Genomic DNA, 22,975 nt, shown 5'->3' with positions numbered 1-22,975 from the left:
TTATTTCCTGAATTTTTTCCTGCCTTGTCTGTCATCCTAAAAGAAGGTTGAAAAGGAGGAACAAATGAAAGATGGGACAAACAGGAAAACAATGGCAGGGCAGTAGACTTAAATCCAACCATATCAACAATTACGTTAAATATAAATGGACAGAATTTGTGTAATTCTCCCTTAATTGTGTCAGATTTTGCCTCATGTCATTTGAAGCTCTGTTATTAGTTGTAAAAACATTTGTGATTGTTAGGAGTTCCTGATGAATTGACTCTTATCATTATAAAATACCCCTCTTTCTTTCTAGTAATACTTCTTGATTGGAAGTCATTTTTCTTATATTAATATAGCCACTCCTCCTTTCCCAGGCTTACTGTGTCTTTGGATTTAACCAGTCTGACAATCTCTGGCTTTTATTAATGTTTATTCCATTTATATTTAATGTAATGATAAATTATATGATTGAGTTTATCTACCATTTGCCATTTGATTTCTTTTTCTCCCGTCTCTTCATTGTTCCACCTTTACTGCCTTCTTTTGGATTAAATGAGGATTTTATTAGTAGTCTATTTCATCAACTCAATTGGCTTTTTACTTTGTCTTTTTATTTTATAGTTTTAATGGATTATATTATATATTCTTATCACAGCCTGCTATGAATTAGTATTAAACACCTTTGTGCATAAGGTAAGAACTTTACCCCCTTTTATCCACCGAGCCATTAAGACCGTGATTTTTTTCATAAGCCCTAACCACTCTGCATCATGTGGACGGGGGAGTGCCCACAAGTGAAAAGATGTATAAATGTGAATATCACTCATTATGGTTCCCTTTACTCAAGAGCTGAATTCCTCATAGTTTCTACCTGCTTTTGCTCACTCTCCAATTTCTTTAAAATTGTTTTATATGTCATCCAGTGTTTTGTATTGCTATTTGTGGGACAGTAAGTCCAATACAATCTATTCCAGTATTATCAGAACTGGAATTCCCATTTTGTCATTTTTAATAGTGTAATAATAACTTTTGAGTCCATCCCTAATTCAAAAACTTGACAGTAACCTTCATTTAACTTTGCAACCCTTTTTCCCATTCTGTCCCTCTATGTCCCTGGCTTAAGGCAGCCATCATCCTGAATTGTGTATTATCGTTCCCTCTTTTCTTTTTGTATAGTTATATTGAATCTATATGTATTGCTAATATATGTGTGTGTATTTATATATTTGTATTTAATTGTTTTTAACTTTATAAAAAGTCTTGCTGAATTAACCAGAGACTTACTTTTTTATTTGCCTTTATGTTGCATAGATTTGTCCAAACTACACGTGCATTGTTTTAGTTTATTTTGAAAACTGTATGCAGTTACATTGTGTAAATATACCAGTTTATTCATCTCCTCTCACATTGATGGACATTTGGGTTGTTTTCACGTTTTTGTCCTTGTGACAAGTCCTACTGTGAACATTTGTGTATTGCTCATGGTTACATACCTTGGGGTAAATATTGCTAGATTGAAAATGAATGTAAATGTTTAATTTTAGCCCATTTTACATTCCCATTACCATTCTGTAAGAGATTCTGTGCATTCACCTCCTTTTACAGTACTTGGTGCTCTCCAATCTTTTTGCCAGCTGACTGGGTGTAAAATGGTATCACATAGTTATCTTAAATTTCTTGACTATTAATAACATTAAACATCTCTTCATATTTTTGTTGGCTGAAAGTGTTTCCTCTTCTGTTATATGTCTGTTCATGACTTCACCTCTCCCATTTTTTTAATCAATTTGTAAGAATTCTACACTTGGAATACCACTGAACTACCACGTATATTTAACTAATTTTAATTGATTAAAGAAGTCTTTGAATCTGTCATTCTTCCTGACCACCCTGTTTAATTTGCAAACCTCTCCAAATTCCTGACCCTCTGATCTCCTGAGGATAACTGCTCGATTTTTCTCCTTTAGCACCTACCACCTTTGCCGTATTACATACATATTTATTAATTGTGTTTACTGTGTGTCTTGTCCTTACTGTTACATGTAGGCTGCTATGTGATAAGCATAGAGATTGAGAGTAAGCATTTATAAACTTTTATAACACTTTAATGTTGTTGTCGTATTTCATTATATTAAACAAAGACTTGGTCTCTAACAAACTGGAAATTTTTTAAAAAATTGGTTCTTCACCACCATTTTGAAAAGCATGGCCTAAGTTCTCATATCTCCACGTCATAGAATTTGAAAGGTACATTTAACAGAATAGAGAAGAAATAGATAATTACCTGTCTTTCTTGGAAAAGTGTTCCTGCTCTACACAAATTATAGTTGCCAACAAAGACGAATATTTGTTTTTCTAAGTTAGTGAGGTGATGAGAGCTTTTCTAAAGTGAGCATTATTTTATTTTATCAGCATTCCCCATGCTTATAGCTGAGCCTGGCATGTGTCTGTCTCTCTTTTATATATATATATAGTATCTATCTAGATACTATCTAGAGCTCTTTGAAGTTCATCTTTTAAAATGAAAGGGAATGTAAGCCACTTAATGATATAAAATTCAAGGACCATACACTCTTTGGCTTAATCCTTTGTGTTCTCAATTTTCATGGTTTCCACCCTGAAGCGTGATCATTAAATTTGTGCCCCACCTCTCTGGACTGTGCACTAGCTAAACGTGCAAGTAGATTTTTGAGAACTCCTAGGTTCATAACCCAGCTTATTAACCCCCTGATTTCTGGGTGACTGTAAATGCGTGCCTTGGGTATTTTTATGCTGTAGTATTTCTACATAAAATGGTAGTGATATTTTATACCTTCTGAAGGGAGTAAAGTTCTGGGAAATTCTGAGATGAAATCTGTGAATACTATAAAATCAAAGTAAGGTTTCACAATGATTAAATGGCATTTTATTAGAGTGAATGCACAGTAGAGAACTGATCTAAGCAGCTGTTTATCAGAACTGTAAATATGTTTGCAAAAATAAAATGGTAAGACCTGGTTACTTGGAAACAGAGGGCAAAGGTTTCTTTTAAGCAACATATCCTTTATTTCCCAGGTGTTTGCTACACCACAGTATCTGCAAAGTAGCAAGAGCCTTACTTAGGCCTGTTGGGAGAATTTATGTGGGTGCTTAGCTGGTAACTGAAATGTATTAATTAATATTGAAAATCACATAATTTACCTTTTTCCTGTTAATGACCCAATTTTTTGCAAGGATAATTTCATTTTATTTTTAAACTGGTAAAAGAGTGAGTAGATTGTGACACAATTTCAGCCTAAACCTATCTGTGAGATAGGATCAGAGAAACAAAAATTTAATATTATAGTGGAAATCAGACAGACCTAGTTTAAAAACTGGTTTTTGTAAACTGGTTTTTGTTATACTTACTTGCTGTAAGTATAACAAACATCTTTGATCTAATTTATAAAATGAAGAGGAATTTATGCATTTTATAGCGTTCCTCTCATGATAAAGAATTGTGGATAATTTATATTAATGTGTCGGAACCACTGTAGGCACTCAGTACATGATAGCTATTGTTATGTTGCAAAATACCAGTAGATGTGTATGTGCTTATTATATATGTTCCTGAACCATTTTCTTAGACAGATCTTACAGTAATTCCCTATTGCGGGAAAAAAATAAAAATTAAAGGCAAAATTGAGAGAGCAGAGATTAGGTGGGGCTGGTGCAGAAAGAACAAGTCTTATCTATGTAGCATCCCTCATGGCCCTGAGCAGAGTTCCACAGCCACCTCTGATGACCTCACAGAGACCCAGAGCTCTACAGAGTACAGCGCGGAAACCATCCTACTGGAGTTTAAACACCGTGGGTGCAAGAACTGTATTGTACTTATTTTATTAACTGATCAGTTATAGCATGTGGTCCTGCAGTACAGTAGGCAGATGAATGGTCATAGTTTGTTAAATGATTCATTTAATTCAGCTCTAATACTTCACAAATTCTCTGTATTTGACTGCTAGGTGGAGTTATAATTTGATGTTGAATTATCAAACCTGCCAGGAAGCATGTGTCATTTAAGGATGTAATGATAACATCATTATTTTTTGAGCTCTAGGTTGGAATTTGCCCTTGACAAATAGCAGAATGATGAGTGATGCAAGTGACATGTTGGCTGCGGCGTTGGAGCAGATGGACGGTATTATAGCAGGTAATCTGCATCCTCTAAAAGACGCAATCATGACGTTTACCTTGCTCTCTTGACTTTTTTATTACAACTCTTTTATTACCTCTCCACTTTCATATTTTCATTTATTGTCTCTCTCCAATGCCTTTAGGTTCCCCATGGTTTCATCTTTGTCCCTCTTCTCCAATTTTTGCCAGAATTATTCTTAAATTTTATTTTAAAATGTCAAAAATTCTAGTACCATCCTGGGCTTCTAATCCAGGATAAAGGTGATTCTCGTCCAGATAATCTGTGGACTGCACTTGGAGGGATACTGCTCTACCCAGTATCCAGGAGTGTTTTGATCTTTTCCCTTGAATTCCACATTCACTTTTCCACCAATGACTCTCACATCTATTTATTTTTCCAATTCTTTGATATTCTTCAGGTCCCTATCTCTACCAGCCAACCAGGTACTCCCCTGAAATGTCCTGTAGACACATCAGTGTCATCATTTAAAACATTAAGCTCATTATGTGTATATGTATAACTGATTCGCTTTGCCGTACACCTGAAACTAACCCAACATTGTAAATCAACTATACTCCAATAAAAAATTAAAACAAACAACAACAAAAAAACCCATTGAGCTCATTATCTTTCCTCAGAAGCCGCTCTAGTTGTCTTTGTCTTGGCTAATTTCATAGTCCTCCATCGTACAGTTTCCTAAAACAGAAGTTTAAGTCATGCTAGACACTTCCCACATGTTCCCCCACTTAGTTAATCAAATTCTATCAATTCTACCTCCTACCAGATTCTCCCATTCCCTCCTCTCTAAAATCTGTCTTGTCTGTGCTACCATTGTCTTGCTTTATCTAAATAACCCTCTCACTTGATGTCCCTGACACTCTTGCTTTCCTGCTCTAGTCCATCCTTTTCCAGACCACCAAAATCTTTTTTCCAAAATGCCAATCTGATCATCTTCTTTTTAAAAAATCTTCAGCAATTCTCTATTATAGAAGCTGAGCAAAAGCAGTCGACTATCATCTCCTTGTTTTCTCAACATAACTGAGGGGACTGACTAGTGGATGAGCCCTTTTCACTCCCTCGCAGTCCCCCAGGAGTGGTGGCTACCTAAGGTCTCATGTCATATTTTGTGTTTTGTCTCAGGAGGAGGACTTTCATGTGTTTAGGAACCAATTACAACGAGGAGATGTCTGAATGGGCTTCGGGTGGGCTTGTCTTGCACACACCTGGTGGTCGGGGTCAGGGTACAGTTGGTCTCTACCGGCTACCAGCGTCAGGATATAGTTGTCCTGGCCCCAGCTCCTTCGCTTTTCTGGTCACAAATTGGACTCTACTCTGCTTCGGTGGTTTGAAGAAATCAAAGGTATTTTCCTCTTCAGAAGGTTCTTCTCGTCAGGGGAGTGTCATGTGGGGTCTGACCTCCTTTGTTATACTTCTGTGTCCTGGAGACCCAACTTCAATTGGACCTCTTTTGTAGATTAGACCACACCTTGAGTACTGTATTCGATTCTTAGAATATTATTTTCAAAGTGTCATTGGCAAACGAAAACTTACCTAGAGAAGGTAAGCGTGAAGGTGAAGAGTTTAACAAACTAAGGAACTGGTTATGTTTAACCTAGAAAAGTGTATTCTTGCTCAGGGCATAATATTGGGTTGGCCAAAATGTTCCTTCAGTTTTTAAGTAAAAATAAAAGACACATTTTTCATTTTCACCAAGAACTTTATTGGACAGCATATTCACCCTTCTGTTCCACTACCTTCTGCCATTTTTCAGGCAACTCCATAATTCCGTCTTCACAAAACTTTTAATTTTTTTGAGCAAAGAACGGTTCCAGGTGCCTTTTACAGTCTGCCAGGGAATTGAAATTTTTTCCGTTAAGAGAATTTTGTAAAGATCAAAATAAATGGAAATCTGAAGATGCAATGTCTGGTGAATACGGCAGATGAATCAGAACTTCCCAGCCAAGCTGTAACAGTTTTTGCCTGGTCGTCAAAGAAACATGCGGTCTTGCGTTATCCTGATGGAAGCTCATGCGTTTTCTGTTGACTAATTCCGGATGCTTTTCGTCGAGTGCTGCTTTCAGTTGGTCTAATTGGGAGCAGTACTTGCTGGAATTAATCGTTTGGTTTTCCAGAAGGAGCTCATAATAGAGGCCTCCCTTCCAATCCCACCGTATACACAATATCACCTTCTTTGGTTGAAGACCGGCCTTTGGTGTTGGTTGGTGCTGGTTCATTTCGCTTGCCCCACGATCTCTTCTGTTCCACATTATTGTACAGTATCCACTTTTCATCGCCCGTCACAATATGTTTCAAAAATGGAACGTTTCCATTATGTTTAAGTAGAGAATCGCATGTGGAAATATGGTCAAGAAGGGTTTTTTTGCTTAACTTATGTGGAACCCAAACATCAAAGCAGTTCACAATGATTTTCAGTGCTTGGTTTGGATATTCTGAGTATGTCGGCTGTCTCCCACGTGGTATAACGTTGGTTGTTCTCAATTAATGTCTCGATTTGATCACTGTCAACTTCAACTGGTCTGCCCGACCGTGGAGCATCGTCCAGCAAGAAATCTCCAGCACGAAACTTCGGAAACCACTTTTGACACCTTCTAATAGTCACGGCACCTTCTCCATACACTGCACAAATCTTTTTTTTTGCGTTTCAGTTGTGTTTTTACCTTTCTTGAAATAATAAAGCATAATATGCGGAAAATGTTACTTTTTTTCCTTCCATCTTCAATGGCTACACAAAAGTTCACTAATTTTGATGTTTTTATTCAATGCACGCTGATATGACAGCTGTCACATGCAATCTAACAAAGTTGTTTCGAAGTTAAGGACAACTAAGTGCTATTAGAGCGATCGTACAGAAAACCCGAACGAACTTTTTGGCCAACCAAATATATGCTTTTATTTTTTTAATTAAAAATTTTTTTTTCTGTTTTAACTTCCTTTTAAAAAATTGAAATACAGTTGACTTGCAGTGTTAGTTTCAGGTGTACAGCAAAGTGATTCAGTTATACATATATATATTCTTTTTTCAGATTCATTTTCATTACAATTATTACAGGATATTGAATATAGTTCCCCGTGCTATACAGTAGGTCCTTGTTGTTTATCTGTTTTATATGATATATGCTTTTAAATAGTTGAAGGACTATTCAACCATTTACTCTGTCACAGTTTCAGAAAATATAACAACGAGAACCGATTCTAGGCTCTTACCAGAGGTTACGTGTAACCTTACACTTTTAGTGAACCTCTAGTCAAGGAGAGTGGTATTTCTGGAACAGTAGTTGAGGGATTACATTTTACATATTCCACTAGATTGGTGTATTTGTTCCTCAGCCCTGGCAGGGCTTCAGGACCAACATTAGAGTTAAGAAAATCCAGATTCCCCAGCTCCCACCTCAGACTGAGTCAGTCAAAGCTTTGTGGGTAGGACCTGGATTTATATTTTGAAATTACCATCAGTATTTCTCCAGCTGAGGTAAGAGGGAGAGGAGGAGAACTGACTACAAACATTTGGGGAATTTTTCTGAATACATATCTCTCCCCTCTCCCCACCTTGTTTTGTGATGGAGACTGAACAGAACAGAGGGTTACCATGGGCTCGTGTGTTTTTTAATGATATCATCAGATGATCCTAATACTTAAAACTGCTGGAATAGGACATTATAGTCTGTCTGGGTTTTGATGCTTTTCTGTTCTTCCTTCCTCTTGACGTACTCTCCTCTATTTTTTCTGAGTTCTCATCTCAACTTTACAGGGTTTCCTGAGGGGGTTGATTGAGACAGTTATGTGGCTCCATTAGCGTTTACCACTGTGCATATCAGTGGTCACCATCAACACAATTTGGTAGATGTTTGGTTCAAATCTTGTGGTCCAGTATTAGGAATATCAATGGAATGAACCAGCTGAAAGAGAATTCCTTTCCCCATTGTGAGAACTGGCCAAGTGGAGAGAGAACTTACACATTGGCTCACAAGTTTCATCAGTCGTAAGACCTTCAGATTTGTGAGGTGATGGCCTAAATATCATAACTGTTGAAATTTAAGTAGAAAGTTAGTATGTATATTTGATGGTATGTATATCTGATAGACCAGAAAATAAAAATCAAAGAGATGAAGAGGTGTATATGGGTGCTTTCAGAGTGGGCTGTGGGTCAGTTGTATGGATTTAAGTAGTAGAATGTTTTCTCTAATAAGTAATAGAAAACAAAAAGGGCTGTAAAACTACGTTTTCAAGCTGATGTTATCAAGAGCATTTGATAGTAGGCTGCAAACAAAATCGTGGGGGGGAATGTTTATACACACATGCACATGCATATACAAATGTACACATGTAAGTTATTGAAGTTCTTCAGAGATTAAATTCTGATCAGTTAACTGGGAGCTGGCCCTCTTACCTTTGAAATTATGCTATGCAATTTCCACCTCAATGTGCAATTTATTTACAGGGCATTTAGAGCTTATGGTTTCTAAAATTTGTATTTTGGGGAATACATGGCTCCACCCAAACTGATCTGCTACCTTATCTTAGCCCTTGTTTCCTTGAGGTCAGCGCATCTTACCCCAAAGCCTACCATACTCGTACTACTCCACACAGCTGGCCCCCCTGTTAGATATTTGATCATTGGTATTTATCATCAATTGCATGGTTTTTATTATTTCACCAAACGACTGTGCCTTGGAGAGGTTTACGTGATTGAATTCTCTTTTCCCTGTTCCTTGTTTGGTCATTCCTTACTGTGACTAGACTTGCTTGCCACCTTCAGCTTTGGTATATTATCCAACATAAATTGCTCTCTCCATGATTTTTTTTTTTTTTTTAAACCTAGGTTCTAAGGCCCTGGAATATTCCAATGGGATTTTTGATTGCCAGTCTCCCACCTCCCCGTTCATGGGAAGCTTGCGAGCTCTGCACCTTGTGGAAGACCTGCGCGGGTTGTTAGAGATGATGGAAGCGGATGAGAAGGAAGGCTTGAGGTGCCAGATCCCAGACTCCACGGTGGAAACGCTCATCGAGTGGCTGCAGAGTCAAATGGTAGATGTCTGCTCGTTACAGTTCCCGCACGGTGAACATTCTGTAGCTTATTCCAAAATTTAGAACGTAGAATAGCTGATCAGAACAGGAAAAAACAGTCATAGGGCAATAGGTTTGCCCTGATTTTATCCCTTAAGAGATACTGATTCCCTTTTGACCCTAAGGATAATTTTTTTTTATATATATATATAATTTATTCTTGGCTGCGTTGGGCCTTCGTTACTGGGTGCGGGCTTTCTCTAGCTGTGGCGAGTGGGGGCTACTCTTTGTTGCGGTGCGCGGGCTTCTACTTGCGGTGGCTTCTTTTGTTGCGGAGCACGGGCTCTAGGCGCGCAGGCTCAGTAGCTGTGGCTCGCGGGCTCTAGAGCGCAGGCTCAGTAGTTGTGGCGCACAGGCTCAGTTGCTCTGCGGCATGTGGGATCTTCCTGGACTAGGGCTCAAACCCCTGTCACCTGCATTGGCAGGCGGATTCTTAACCACTGTACCACCAGGGAAGTTCCAGAATAATTTTTTTTAAAGTGCTGTTAGTATACATTTCATGAATGCCAGCTGGTCACCTGATTTTACCCATAAAAGTGGACTAGCTTTTCAATTGTGCTTGAATGACCTGCTGTGGCTTAAAACCAAATAGTCCTGTGAGGGAAAGAACAGTTGCACTTAATAGATGCTTTCCTGGTAGTACTGGGAAATTTACTGTAAAAGGACCCTGTAGCAATTCAAAATAAGGAGTGCAGTGAATAGGTACTTCTAATAACAAGGGAGGTTGGTAGCAGTAGTTGATGTCAAGTGCCATCTAGTGGTCGTGGCAGTCATTTCAGTTCCAGTGCATGAGTTAAGCTGTGGATTGGGCTTTAAATGGTGTTCTTATTCACTGAACAATGAGCCTCTTTCTAGGCATCCGGCAGATCTGCCCTTTCCCGGGACATAGTGGTAAATACCGTGGTTTTAGTATGTGTTAAACACGTAAAATCTAGAGAATATCACAAAAATATTCAGAAGAGAAAGTAGGAAAGGTGTTTATTTTGTAAGTATTTAAACGATATTCAATTTTTAGGAAGATGCATGAATAAGCCTAGAAGTTAATTGTATCAATATTTATATAAAAGGTAATGAAAATTGTATGAAAGAATCAAGATCTGTTTTTGGTCTGTGGTGGAAATGTAAGGTGTTCGCTTTGGGAACCTTAATAGTACATCCTACGACTAAAGCATTTTCATGTGATGTGACACAAATAGCGATGTTCCCACCCAGTCCCGTGCTGGACCTTCTTACCTTTCCGGCCAATATATTGTACCTTCCCATTTCAGGCGTAAACAGTACGATCCATCTTTTAGTGGTGGTGCAGCTATGCAAGCTTGATAGTTAGAGATAGTTTACTTTTTATAATACACAGTGCCTCATTATTGTACTTTATAATTGTTCTGCAAGTTTCTCCTCTAGAGATTTAAGTATCCAGGTTTGCTGATTTCTTTGGAGAATTGCTTCATGCTCTGAAACCAGACATTTCCTAGCATATTCCTTAGGCTATTTCTACTTCCTCTCTCACCCCTTCTTTACTCCATGTTTTCCTGACCATTCAGCACGTAATAGGAAAGGAGCTTATGCTGGTAGAGGAACCCATTCCCAGCCAGCATCGAGGCAGCCAATGGCAGCCATAGCTTGAGAGTACTGTGGTTGAATTTTTCACTTGTGTCCAAAACATTTCCATTAATATGTGCTCAATCTGTTCTGTTACAGTATTTCTGGAAAAGATTGAAAGTGGTGATGATGGTATCTGAACCTAAATCATGTCATTCATACCTTTTCCAGAAACTTCCAGTGATAGTCACAGCTCACTGAGAGAAGCCAAAGCACTTGCTGGATTGCAAGGGCTTTAGGACTTACTCCTCACCGCTTTCTGACCTAGTGTCTCATTGCACTTCCCCTCTTTCACTCCACTTCAGGCACATGGGATTTCTCACTGATTCTACAACACGCTGGGGAAACTGGCCTCAGGGCCTTTGCACTGGCTGTTCACCCTGCCTGGAAAGTGCTTTCCTCGGATATCTGTATGGCTAGCTTTCTTGCATTCTCCTTTAAAAGTTGTGCTCTCAGTGAGGCCTTTCCTGGCCACCCTATCTAAAATTTCACATATTTATTCTTCGTAGTATATCTCCCTGCTTTATTTTTTTCTAAAACTCACCACTTTCTTACGCAATATGTATTTGCCATATTTATGTGTATTTTCTCTCTCTCCAACTGGAATGGAAGCATCATGAATCAAAGATTTTTGCCTGTGTTTAAAACAAAGCAAAAGTGTATCGGTGTTGCCTGGAACAATGCTTGGCACTTAGTAGGTGGTCGGTAATTATATTTGTGATGAATGATGCTCCATGAATGATAAAATGACATATGCACTTGGATGAACTGAGGTTATTTATTGTGTTAAATTTATTCTTTGGATGCATAATGGCTTGTTAATTTGTGTTTTGGGTTGCTCTCTATCTTAATATTTGACATCTTAAAGTTAAGTAGCCACAAAATGACAAATACTTTACATACCTTACAAAGATTCAGTTTTCATCCAAAAAATGACAATAAAAAACTAGATGTGAGTCCAGGGAGGTAAGTTTTTGGAGAGTTAAACTTATTTATATTTGTCCAACTGATTTCTATCTGTCCCCTCACGTGGACCCCAATCCTTCCAAATTACATGTATTTTCTCAAGCATGTAGAAAATGAAAAAATAAAAGAAGAAAGATGGCAAAGGGCAAAGCCCAAAGCAAGAAGGGGAGAATGGGAATGAGTGTTTGGAATAATGAAGGCATAGGTGTGACATGAATAGTCAGAGCTTACCCTGTAGCAGACTTTAATTTTAGATCCAATAGGTAGAGCTTTCTCCCATTTTAATATGTCAGAAGTTGTGATGTGTCTTACGATCTTAAAAGAGGTATCTATTATACACGTTTTAGCTGGGATTGTTTCTTTCTTTAAATAATAAGGTACCTAGAGTAGTCAAATAAATTCATGGAGACAGAAAATAGAATAGTGGTTGCCATGGGCTGGGGTAGGGAGGAATGAGAAGTTAATATTTAATGGGTACACAGCTTCAGTTCTGCAAGATGAAAAGAGTTCTGTAGATGGATGGTGATGATGATTGCACAACAATGTGAATGCACTTAATGCCACTGAACTGTCTACGTAAACGTGGTTAAATTTGTAAATTTTTTTTTTTTTTTTGCGGTACGCGGGCCTCTCACTGTCGTGGCCCCTCCCGTTGCGGACGCGCAGGCCCAGCGGCCATGGCCCACGGGCCCAGCCGCTTCGTGGCATGTGGGATCCTCCCGGACCGGGACACGAACCCGCGGCCCCTGCATCGGCAGGTGGACTCTCAACCACTGCACCACCAGGGAAGCCCCAAAATTGTAAATTTTTATGTGTGCTTTACTCTAATCAAAAATTTTAAAATTAATAATTTGATAAAATTTAATGGCATCTTAGAATTGGAGGAACACAGAATCCTACGAATTGTATTGTACATGGGATAATCATCAAAATAACGAATAAAGGAGATCCTGTTGTAAAAAAGTCGTGAATGATAAAGAAGGCAGGGCTGTAAATTGGCAGTTACAAACGCTGGCTCCGGACACAGCAGACTTGAACTTTATTTTTATTTTTTTTTTGCGGTACGCAGGCCTCTCACTGTTGTGGCCTCTCCCGTTGCGGAGCACAGGCTCCGGACGCGCAGGCTCAGCTGCCATGGCTCACGGGCCCAGCCGCTCAGCGGCATGTGGGATCTTCCCGGACCAGGGCACGAACCCGTGTCCCCTGCATCGGCAGGCGGACTCTCAACCACTGTGCCACCAGGGAAACCCCAGACTTGAACTTTAAATGTTGGCTCTGACTCTTAGAAGCTTGTAGGATTTGGGGAAATTTTCTTAAGCTGTTTGTCTCAGTTTCCTCATCTGTAAAATGGGAGTGATGGTTTCTGCCACACAGGGTTATGAGGATCCCACAAGCTAATGTATGTTGAGTGTTTGTCGGTGAGCCTGGTGGAGGGTTAGTCAAAAAGGTAATACTGAAGAGTGGATTGTAGAGAGCAAGGGAAACGTTTAACAGGACCATCTGCAATGAGGGAAAGAAAGAGTTGAGTCCAGTTACAAGGGAGGTTAGGTTACAAATTATTTCTACAGTTTACTTCTTTGATAAAAGGGTACAGATATTTCCCAGACAATGGGGAAGCTTCCACAACATTTTAGAAAAATTTATTAATGATACTAGTTACGTAATTAAGATTTCATTCATGTTTAATGATGGCCAACTTGGGAGTCCATGTACTTGACTGACTGATGCTAATCTACTCATTAGTGCAACTGGGCATTTGAATTTCTAACCCTTATTTTACCCAAGCCAGGAAGATCCCCTGGTTTCCTGTAGGTGCAGGTTATTCCTTCACTGCTGATTTCTGCTGCCTGTTTCAATTGTTTCATATGATCAGAAGCTGGATAAGAAAAAAGAAAATAGTAACACTAGTAGCCTGTTAGAGTGAAGGGTATTAAATCTACAAGAATGAATTTGTTTTAATCAGGTAGCTATACCTATAGGCTTCTAGGAATGACTTGGAAGCCTGTCTCCTGTGGTTAAAAAAAAAATCAATTGAATACAACATATTTGTTCAATAACTGAGGTATAATACTCTGTTTTGATTGTGAAATGTTGTGTGTTAACACAAATATTAATAATGGAAAATTATGTGCTTCATCCAGCTCAGAGTTTAAGAGAGCAAATAGAAAAATATGTCTGACTGTTTGAGCCAAACAACTAGTTTTTGTTTACTTTCGAGCTAACTCGATGAATTGCCCTAGAACATTCTTACAATGCTTTTTCCAGTAGATGGAGCTGAGGTTCATGACCTTCACCAGATCCTGAAATCCCAAAGTGTCTGATCATTTGGCATTTTTAATTATGAAGCAGTCTCAAAATCACCAGAAATTACAAAAAGACAGTTTTCAACAAAGTGAATGAAAATACTGATGGTAAAAACTGCAAGTCAGGCACCATAAGCCATGAGATAAGTAGCATATAAAATGGGGGAAATGAAGTGTTCGTGACTGGCTCCTGACCCGTTAACTCATTCTAATGCATTTCTATCTTTTCTCTATGTTAAAGAAAAAGATAATATTAATCTTAAGTGTACCTCGTTTAAATGTTTCTGTAAAAAATAACAATACTCAGAATTTATTTAAAGAGTTCAGACACGGGGTATGTTCTCTCCAGGGCTGCTGGCTGTTCTTCCCGAGTCCCTGACCCTCAGCCACAGAATCCATCCCCATCCCACTCATCCCCTGATCCCTGCTGCTCTCTGGCCAGCTTCTCTTTTCCTGTGTGCCTCCAGGGAATGTTTTTTCAAGCCTTGGCAAACAAGGTGCATCCTAAGATTGTATCCCATATGTGGTCACAATTATCTGAGTTATGCCACGTCTCACTGAGACCTCCTGGTTGAAGTTAAACCTGTTTTCCCCTTAGGCTTCTGGAAAACTCACATGGAAAGGGTCCACAGAAACAGGAAAGCAAATGGACCAAGTCAGTAGAATTCTCCATCAAGAGAGGCCAGTGCTGTGTGAACAGTGAGAGAGGCGCTTTCAGTGGAATCCCAGGCTACCAGTAGTTGTTGGGATTGAATAAAAAGATTCCTCTATTCTTTTATGAAAGTGAGTTAAGAAAGAATAAGTGGCAAGAAAAATAGCGACAGCATTTTTTCTTGATCTCAAGTTCCCCTTCCCAAAGTAGAAGAGGTTCTTTCGCTAGCTCTGCATCCTGTCACATAGCTAGATTTTAATAAATATGAATAAAGGGTGAATGAATGAATATGGTGCACTCCTAGAATAGGAGCTGGGCCTTAGTTTCTACGGGACCTTCTGTTCTCCATCCTTCTGGGACTCAGGGGACTTTGGAGTATACCTGTGACCGGGATAATGTTGCAGCCTCATCGTGTACCCCCTCCCTGCCACAGAAGCTTCAGGAGCTTGGTGATGTGCGTGAAAATAAGGCGAGGAGGGGGTACAGCCCATCTTCTCTCCTCAAGAAGAGTGTCTAAAAGAACTCTTTAGGAGACACTAAAGCAGTCTAACCTCACCCTGTATTGGCTATGGATGCACGAATGAGGGAGGTGCTGGCATGCCCTGGCTGTGTAACAGGATAGCCATTGTATCTTGGCAATTAATATTTTAATTTGGCACAAATGCTCCACGGGAAGCTCTCTCACTGTATTTCTAATAAGACTGGCAGATGAAAGCACTTGGCGTCTGCTGCCCTCCCCAGCATTTCAGATGTAGTTACATTTTTGGAGTAATGCACCTCAGAGGCTGGCCTACTGCTGTGCTTTCTCTCGCTCCAGAGCACTGTTTAGTTAAGAAGATACTTTCTGTCTCTGGGAAACAAGCACCGTGAAAATTAAAACCCAGAAAAACAAAACCTCAAAGCCATAGTCTACTTTTGACCACATCTGTAATCTTGACTTGGAAAGTACAGAATATATTCAGGCTAAGTCTTAGTTTCAGTCTTTGATGTACTTTCTGACAACATTGCATCAACTGATGTCTTTCTAGGAGAGGGTCATGCTTGGGCTTTTGGGATGGGATGAAATGTGTGTGAGGTTTATGTCCCCTTTTGGTTTTCTTTCTGAGCAGAGATGCTGAGATTTTGGAATAAAGAGAGGGCTTCCTGAAGATGTTGTTTTTCTGAACTGCAATAGAAATTTAGGAAGGAAAAATAAGTGGGCTGTTTGCAAGACTGACCCAGAGTCAGAGGTACTATAGTACACAGGTGCACTGGCCGGTTGGAGGGGATGCTCCACTGGCCCCAAATGGTAGCGGTGTTGCCCTGAGATGATTGTTTACAGCACAAAGGTAGGCCTCCCCACCCTAATTACACCACATGAAGTGCGAGGACAGGGCAGCAGAGCACCGCCTCTGCCTGGTGGCTTGATTTCCAACGTTATTGGTGTAGTGTTCTTTGACTCTTAGGACAAAAGGGTATGAGATGCCTTATTGCGGTGTTGGGCCGAAATGAAATATGACTGTGATGTTTGTGGCTGACAGATTCAAGTCTTATCTCACTCTCTCCTCTTCCCCAGTCTCTCCTAGGAGAGCAGGCAATAAATGTTTGCATGCGGTGGTACAAATATAATACTGTGATTAGGACATGAAAGACCCTGTATTAGATATGTCTTTTGGTAGCTAAAGATAACATTTAATTAAAGGAGCTTGAGTGAACTGCACATTCCCTTTTCTTTCTTTCTTTCTCTTCTTTTGGCTGCACCCATGTGGCTTGCAGGATTCTCAGTTCTTCAACCAGGGATTGAACCCGGGCCACGGCAGTGAAAGCCCGGAATCCTAACCATTAGGCCACCAGGGAACTCCCCCCCCCGCCCAACTTTCCTTTGTTGATACTGAATTTTAAGAAACAGAATCATGAAATCAAAAGGGCATGGCAGTTTTGTGTTTTGTGGTTTTTTTTTGGCGGTGCGCGGGCCTCTCACTGCTGTGGCCTCTCCCGTTGCGGAGCACAGGCTCCGGACGCACAGGCTCAGCGGCCATGGCTCATGGGCCCAGCCGCTCCGCGGCATGTGGGATCTTCCCGGACTGGGGCACGAACCCACGTCCCCTGCATCGGCAGGCGGACCCTCAACCACTGCGCCACCAGGGAAGCCCGGCATGGCAGTTTTTAAAACTATATATATTTACTGGGTGGAGAGGGAGAGAGAGAGAGAGAGAGAGAGAATGAGAGAGAGAGAGAGAATGTGGAGGTGTGTGTGTGTGTGTGTGATAGTACTAGTCCAACTATTTCTTAACATTTGTTGTCCGTATAAAATTGGACTGATTTTCTTTTCCCCATTTTAATTTAGTTACTCACCATTCTGATTTGGGAATGTTATTCAAAATGAGTTCTATGTTATAAATAAGTTTAATTGTGGCAAATTAATTCTTGTATGTTGATCTTGGATTTTAACAGGACAACAGAACTCAGGAAAGAACAACAAACCAAAAATGAAGGTTGGGGACAAAAGAGGGCCAAGTGTAGGCTAATGCAAACCAACAGAACTAAGAAAATCAGAGGAAAACACAGCATGATACTTTCAGCAAAAATAACAGACAGGGGCTTCCCTGGTGGCGCAGTGGTTGAGAGTCCGCCTGCCGATGCAGGGGACACGGGTTCGTGCCCCGGTCCGGGAAGATCCCACGTGCCACGGAGCGGCTGGGCCCATGAGCCATGGCCGCTGAGCCTGCGCATCCGGAGCCTGTGCTTCGCAACGGGAGAGGCCACAACAGTGAGAGGCCCACGTACCGCAAGAAACAAAAAATAAAAAAATAAAAAGTAACAGACAAAAGACTCCCACCTGCCATGAATTAATAACTATTGAAACTGGGTGATGAGTACAAAGGGTTTCATCATTATAGTCTTTACTTTTATATATATTTGAAATTTTCTGTAAAAAAACATTTTAAAAAAGAGACTCACATAAGGCAAGATGTTAACATTTATTAAATCTTTTTACTTGATTGTGTATTTATATTTGATGATTAAGGGGAAGTTAATATGAAAAGAAGAGCTTCTACTTAGATGGCAAAGGCTAAAGTAGATGGTGCTTGATATTACGTGTAGCACCTGCCACGTGAGTTCAGGCAGTTCACGTTCTCGGGTGTGGTTTCTGGCTAGCCCTAGGATTCTATAATTCTATGAGGAATCAAGCTTTGTAGACATTTTCCCTCCATTATGCCAGGAAGATCTGGCAAACACCATGGGTGCCTTAATTAAATTAAAGTATCACTGTTACAGCCCAGCTGCATCTCCTGCCCTGCCCTCCCTGTTGTGCTACAGTCCCGCCCTTCCACACACCGTTAGTTGACGTTGTTGAAATCCTCCAGTTGATTCCAATTTTGACTTAAACTTTCAGCTGGACTGAACATGGTCAATGTAGGGTTGTGTCATGAGTTGAACTAGAAAGAGTTATTCTGGAGGCATCTCTGGGATTTTGAGTAAAGTAATTTGGGCTGGTGTTCAGTGTTTTGGATTTTAAATTGACTCAATGAGAGTTTATACCAAATATGTTTTTAATTATGAGCTTAGGGTTTTGTAAGCCTCATGGGAGAATCAAAAGAAATGTAAGAGAGTTTCGTACTGAGGTACTGTTGGGAAGAATAAGTGACCAACTCGCGTAAAATCACTAGCAAGCCCTCCCTGGTGGAATATGATGAAAAGTTAATTGTGAAGTTCAAGACAAGACACAGAAGAGGAGTCGGTAGAGGAGAGAATGGCACAGTATAAGGAGGAGGTGGGAACTGGCTATGAAAGATGGATTTCTGTGAAAGATACAGGCAGAGAGGAGTGGGAGGGCATACAGGGCTGGGCACAGAGCCCTGGAGTAGATGTTGGAAAGGAGAATGGACGAAAGTTCATTGAGAGGAAGAAATTGATGGTGAGGAGGAAAAAGGCAATAATTGTAGGTCAGTTCTCAGGGAACCAGGAAATCAAGGTTCCAAAGTAGAGGAATGGTAAGCTTTTAGGAAGGAGCTAAGGCTCAGTTCCCCTGAGACTGGCAGGAAGGAAGACAGGGAAGACGTAGGAGGCAGTACGTAATGTTGTGCGTTGAAGAAGGAAGTATATGAGGGAGTTCATGCAACAGGACCTCAATTACTGTCCATTGAAAAGGCTCTGAGGTCACCTCTTAAATGTGGTAGGAAGAGGGGGGTACAGGCTTGAGGGGAAAGGAGTGTGTGTACCAGGTGGTAGAGGAAATGTGAATAAAAGTCTTACTGAGGGCTTCCCTGGTGGCCCAGTGGTTGAGAGTCTGCCTGCCGATACAGGGGACACGGGTTCATGCCCCGGTCCAGGAAGATCCCACATGCCACGGAGTGGCTGGGCCAGTGAGCCATGGCCGCTGAGCCTGCGCGTCCGGAGCCTGTGCTCCGCAACGGGAGAGTCTGCAACAGCGAGAGAGGCCCGCGTACTGCAAAAAAAAAAAAAAAAAAGTCTTACTGAGAAGAAAGAAGGCCAGGATAGAACCATTCATTCATCTTTTATTCGTCTGATGTTTATTGAACACCTATCATTGTTCCTTCATTCAGCAGTCAGTTAGCTGCAGTCCTTCACTGCACGTCAGATGGAAAGAGGAACCGACAAAGAATGCAGAGTCTGTTGGAAGAGAGAGACGCATAGGTAGCCAAGTCTAGCCTAGTCCTTTCAGTGTGATGCCTGCTGTAGCGAAGGGTCATCTGGATGCTGTAACTGGCATATAAGTGAACAGGCAATTCAAGGAAGACTTTCCAGACCAAGCCCCATTTGAGGTGGACCTTAAGGAATGAGGAACAAGGAGGAAAGGGTAGGAAATACAGTCCATGCAGAGGGAATAGAATTGGTGTGTGAGAGAGCATACCCGGTTTGGAGAGGCTTGGGGTGGTCTGGGGGTAGAGCACAGGAGGCGGAGGAAGAATAGGGGTGGTAGGGTATTTGCCTAATGGAATTTACCTCTTGCTAACATTTTTTAGGCAAAGGTAACAAAATTAGCAGAAACAAATAAACGTGAATAGAATAGACCTTTACCTGCTTGAGTAAGTCAACACAGTGCTTTGAAAGCATGTAACCATTCCAGTAGTGGCTCTTTTGCTTTATGTACCTATAGTGATTTTAGTGTTTAAAAATAAACTACTCTTGAGTGTTATGAGTGCTTGTAAATATCAGTACAGTGTTAAGAAACCTGAGTATGCTCATTGTGGTCAATTTTTAGTATTTTTAAATGGATACTTTTGTAGAACTGGTTTTGAAACAACTTATTTCCATATCATAGGCAGTGGTTTCGTGAAACCCTTCTAGAACTTGCCCTAGAAACACTTCTAACCTTGCTCTAATTTCCTTCAGTCAGGAGAAAGAGGATTTTTGTTTTATGTCTTCACTGAGCAGAAAGCTTTTTTTTTCTACCCAATGAAACGGATGTTTATAAAACGTTGCTTATGTAGTTTTAAAAGCAGATGCCTGCTAATGTTCATGATCAATATGAGGAATTTAAAGCTGTGCAGGGCCGGTCTCAGCACTTTCTTAGATCGAGAACATGCGTTACACATCCTGGCTCTTTTCCAAAAAACTGTCCTCAAGAAGTTAACATAAATTTCATTTTCCTGGTAGTCCCCAGGGATGGAAGTCATCCCGGCCACTCCGTCAGACTCCTCCTAATACTTGTAATTTAATTCTGGGCACTTCAGTTTACAACATAAATAGAATTATGCTGTGATAATTGTGCAGGTATGTGTGGTCAAGCAGGTGATGTTAAAAATTTTATCCACACAGTGCATGCTTAACTAAATTAGTTTCAGATTCTCTTGTGGCCTCATGGGAAATACATCCAGTGCACCGACGTTTTGAGAAGAAACATCCTGCAATTTTCTTTTTTGTTGAAGCTCCATTTTTGTTTGTTTTTGTTTCCTTCCCAACACATAACTTTTGTTATTCTCAGAATTTATACTTTAAAAATACATTAATCGGAAAGGCAGAGTGATAAAAGCACTTAATTCTGGAAAAATAATTGCTGTCACATCAGTCGTGTTCTGGGCAGTAAGCATGTACAGTGTGTATTTTCTTGAAGTCTGAGGTTGTTTATTTGCTTTTTCAATTGAACTCTGGGTGGCCCCATCTAACCATTTTGGACTCCACTGGCTTTTATGTCTGTTGTATTTGAATGAGGAATCAGGAAATTCTATTGGGATTACACATTATGTGATTAGGAACTATTTGAATGAGATACCAAGAGACACAGCACATACACTGCTCTATTTCAAAATGACATTTTTATGTTGTCTGCACTCTGTGAGCCTTTTCAATCTGTCTCCTTAATCACTTGTATATATTGCAATACAAGATGGCCGAGGAAAAAAATCTACACTTCCTTTCCCAGTCTGTACTTCCTTTGGCATTTGTGCCATCCATAAATATGCCCAAATCTGATAAAAAGGGGGCAGAAGGGAGGAGAAAAAAGAGTAAGCACTAGTCTAAGTAGAGCACTGGGCTGGATGCTGTGGAGGTTACAAGATGATACCAGTTTGCAGGCTCTGCCTGGAAGCTTAGAGTAACAGTAGGTGAACAAGCAAATCCACGAGAAGTTAATAAATTCAGGACGGAATGTGGTCCTGAATGCTCATCACCGATGAGCATGGCTAGTCCGTGCTGCAAGGGGAGGCATTGTGGACTCAGTGCTTAAGCTCTTGGGGGAAAGAGAAAGGCTTCAAAGGGGAAGGGAAGGGCTTCCCTCGTGGCGCAGTGGTTGAGAGTCCGCCTGCCGATGCAGGGGACACGGGTTCGTGCCCCGGCCCGGGAAGATCCCACATGCCGTGGAGCGGCTGGGCCCGTGAGCCATGGCCGCTGAGCCTGAGCGTCCGGAGCCTGTGCTCCGCAACGGGAGAGGCCACGACAGTGAAAGACCCGCGTACCGCAAAAAAAAAAAAAAAAAAAAAAAAAAAGGAAGATTTGTCCTGTGATTTGAAGACTTGAGTAGCAGGAAGAGGCCGGTGGTGTAAGTTGCCCCTGCTGTCTCCCGTGTAAAGGCCGGCATCGGTAGTCCTGTATTTGGGAGGAGAGGGCAGGAATGGAAGGACCTCCCAGGTCATTCCCGCTGATAGAGGCATTCAGGGGGAAAGAGCGATTTTGTGCCGGACCACACGCTCACAAAGCTTTGCGTGCCCAGGTGGGCATCCACTGTCAGTGACTATCAGTAGCCACTGTTCCTTTTGGGTCATTATTTTCTTCTTGATGAGTTGTTTTCTGTTCTTGTTGCTTTGTATATGAACCATGTTTCCTTCTCATATTTTCTATTAAGGGCAGTAACAGCTGCGCTGAATTCAATTCAGGTTCCTTGGATTAAAAACATATGCAATTTTTATTTACCCACAGTAGTTCAATTTTTACTCTCCTTTTTTTTTTTGGTAGCGCCAGGTCTTTAGTTGAGGCAGGCAGGCTCCTTAGTTGCGGCTAGCCGGCTCCTTAGTTGTGGCATGTGAACTCTTAGTTGCAGCATGCATGTGGGATCTAGTTCCCTGGCCAGGGATTGAACGCGGGCCCCTGGCATTGGGAGCGTGAGTCTTAACCACTGCGCCACCAGGGAAGTCCCTCACAGTAGTTCAGTTTTAAAGAGGGTCAGGCTTACCCATATCACTTCCTTTTTCAGACAAATGGACACCTCCCTGGGAATGGAGATGTGTATCAAGAAAGGCTGGCACGTTTAGAAAATGATAAAGAATCTCTCGTTCTTCAGGCAAGTGATTTTTAAATGCTGTTTTTCCCTCATGACTTAACTTACAAAGACCATTTTAAATTGGTATGGCAAGTTCAGATGCTCGCAGGAGCCAGACTGCTAATAGAAGTAAGCGCAGTAGGCCGTCTGTACACGTTCAGGAGCGGTGAGGACTGTGGCAGAACAAGCATACATGTGACGACACTTCTCAGCCTCTGCTCTTCAAGGGCCAGTCTGATGACAGGCACAGTGTCATCTGATTTTCTGATGTGATCTGTTTCTTTTTTAATATATAGCAGAAATTCTGATTTTTATACTATATACGTGTGTCTATATATTCATACATCTGTTCCATAAATATGAATAAGTATTTCTGAATCTGAATATATATTTAATTTTTCAATTTTAAAAATGATACCATGGACCAAACAAAACACAAAGTGGGTAGTGGAGTCCTGTTTGTAGGCTAAGTCAGAGTTTTCCTCTCCTTCATAATCCTTTAAATCCTTGGCACGTAGTTTTACTTTGGT

General features: G+C 40.7%; 1 protein-coding gene across 1 annotated transcript in view; it reads left to right on the top strand.

Moving 5' to 3' along the window:
• Positions 1 to 717: 717 nt before the first annotated feature.
• PPFIBP1 (PPFIA binding protein 1) overlaps positions 718 to 22,975 on the top strand; it is a 74,514-nt gene continuing 52,256 nt past the window's right edge. Inside the window, 3 exon segments of the mRNA XM_032644339.1 lie at positions 718 to 4,156; positions 8,982 to 9,187; positions 22,380 to 22,466. Of these exon segments, the coding sequence (XP_032500230.1) occupies positions 4,093 to 4,156; positions 8,982 to 9,187; positions 22,380 to 22,466 (357 nt within the window). The 5' untranslated portion in view covers positions 718 to 4,092.

The sequence above is a fragment of the Phocoena sinus genome, chromosome 10, assembly GCF_008692025.1.
Source record: "Phocoena sinus isolate mPhoSin1 chromosome 10, mPhoSin1.pri, whole genome shotgun sequence".
NCBI classification, from domain to species: Eukaryota; Metazoa; Chordata; class Mammalia; order Artiodactyla; family Phocoenidae; genus Phocoena; species Phocoena sinus.
Note: the sequence above shows the minus strand (reverse complement) of the source record. Positions and strands in the feature narration are given on the sequence as shown.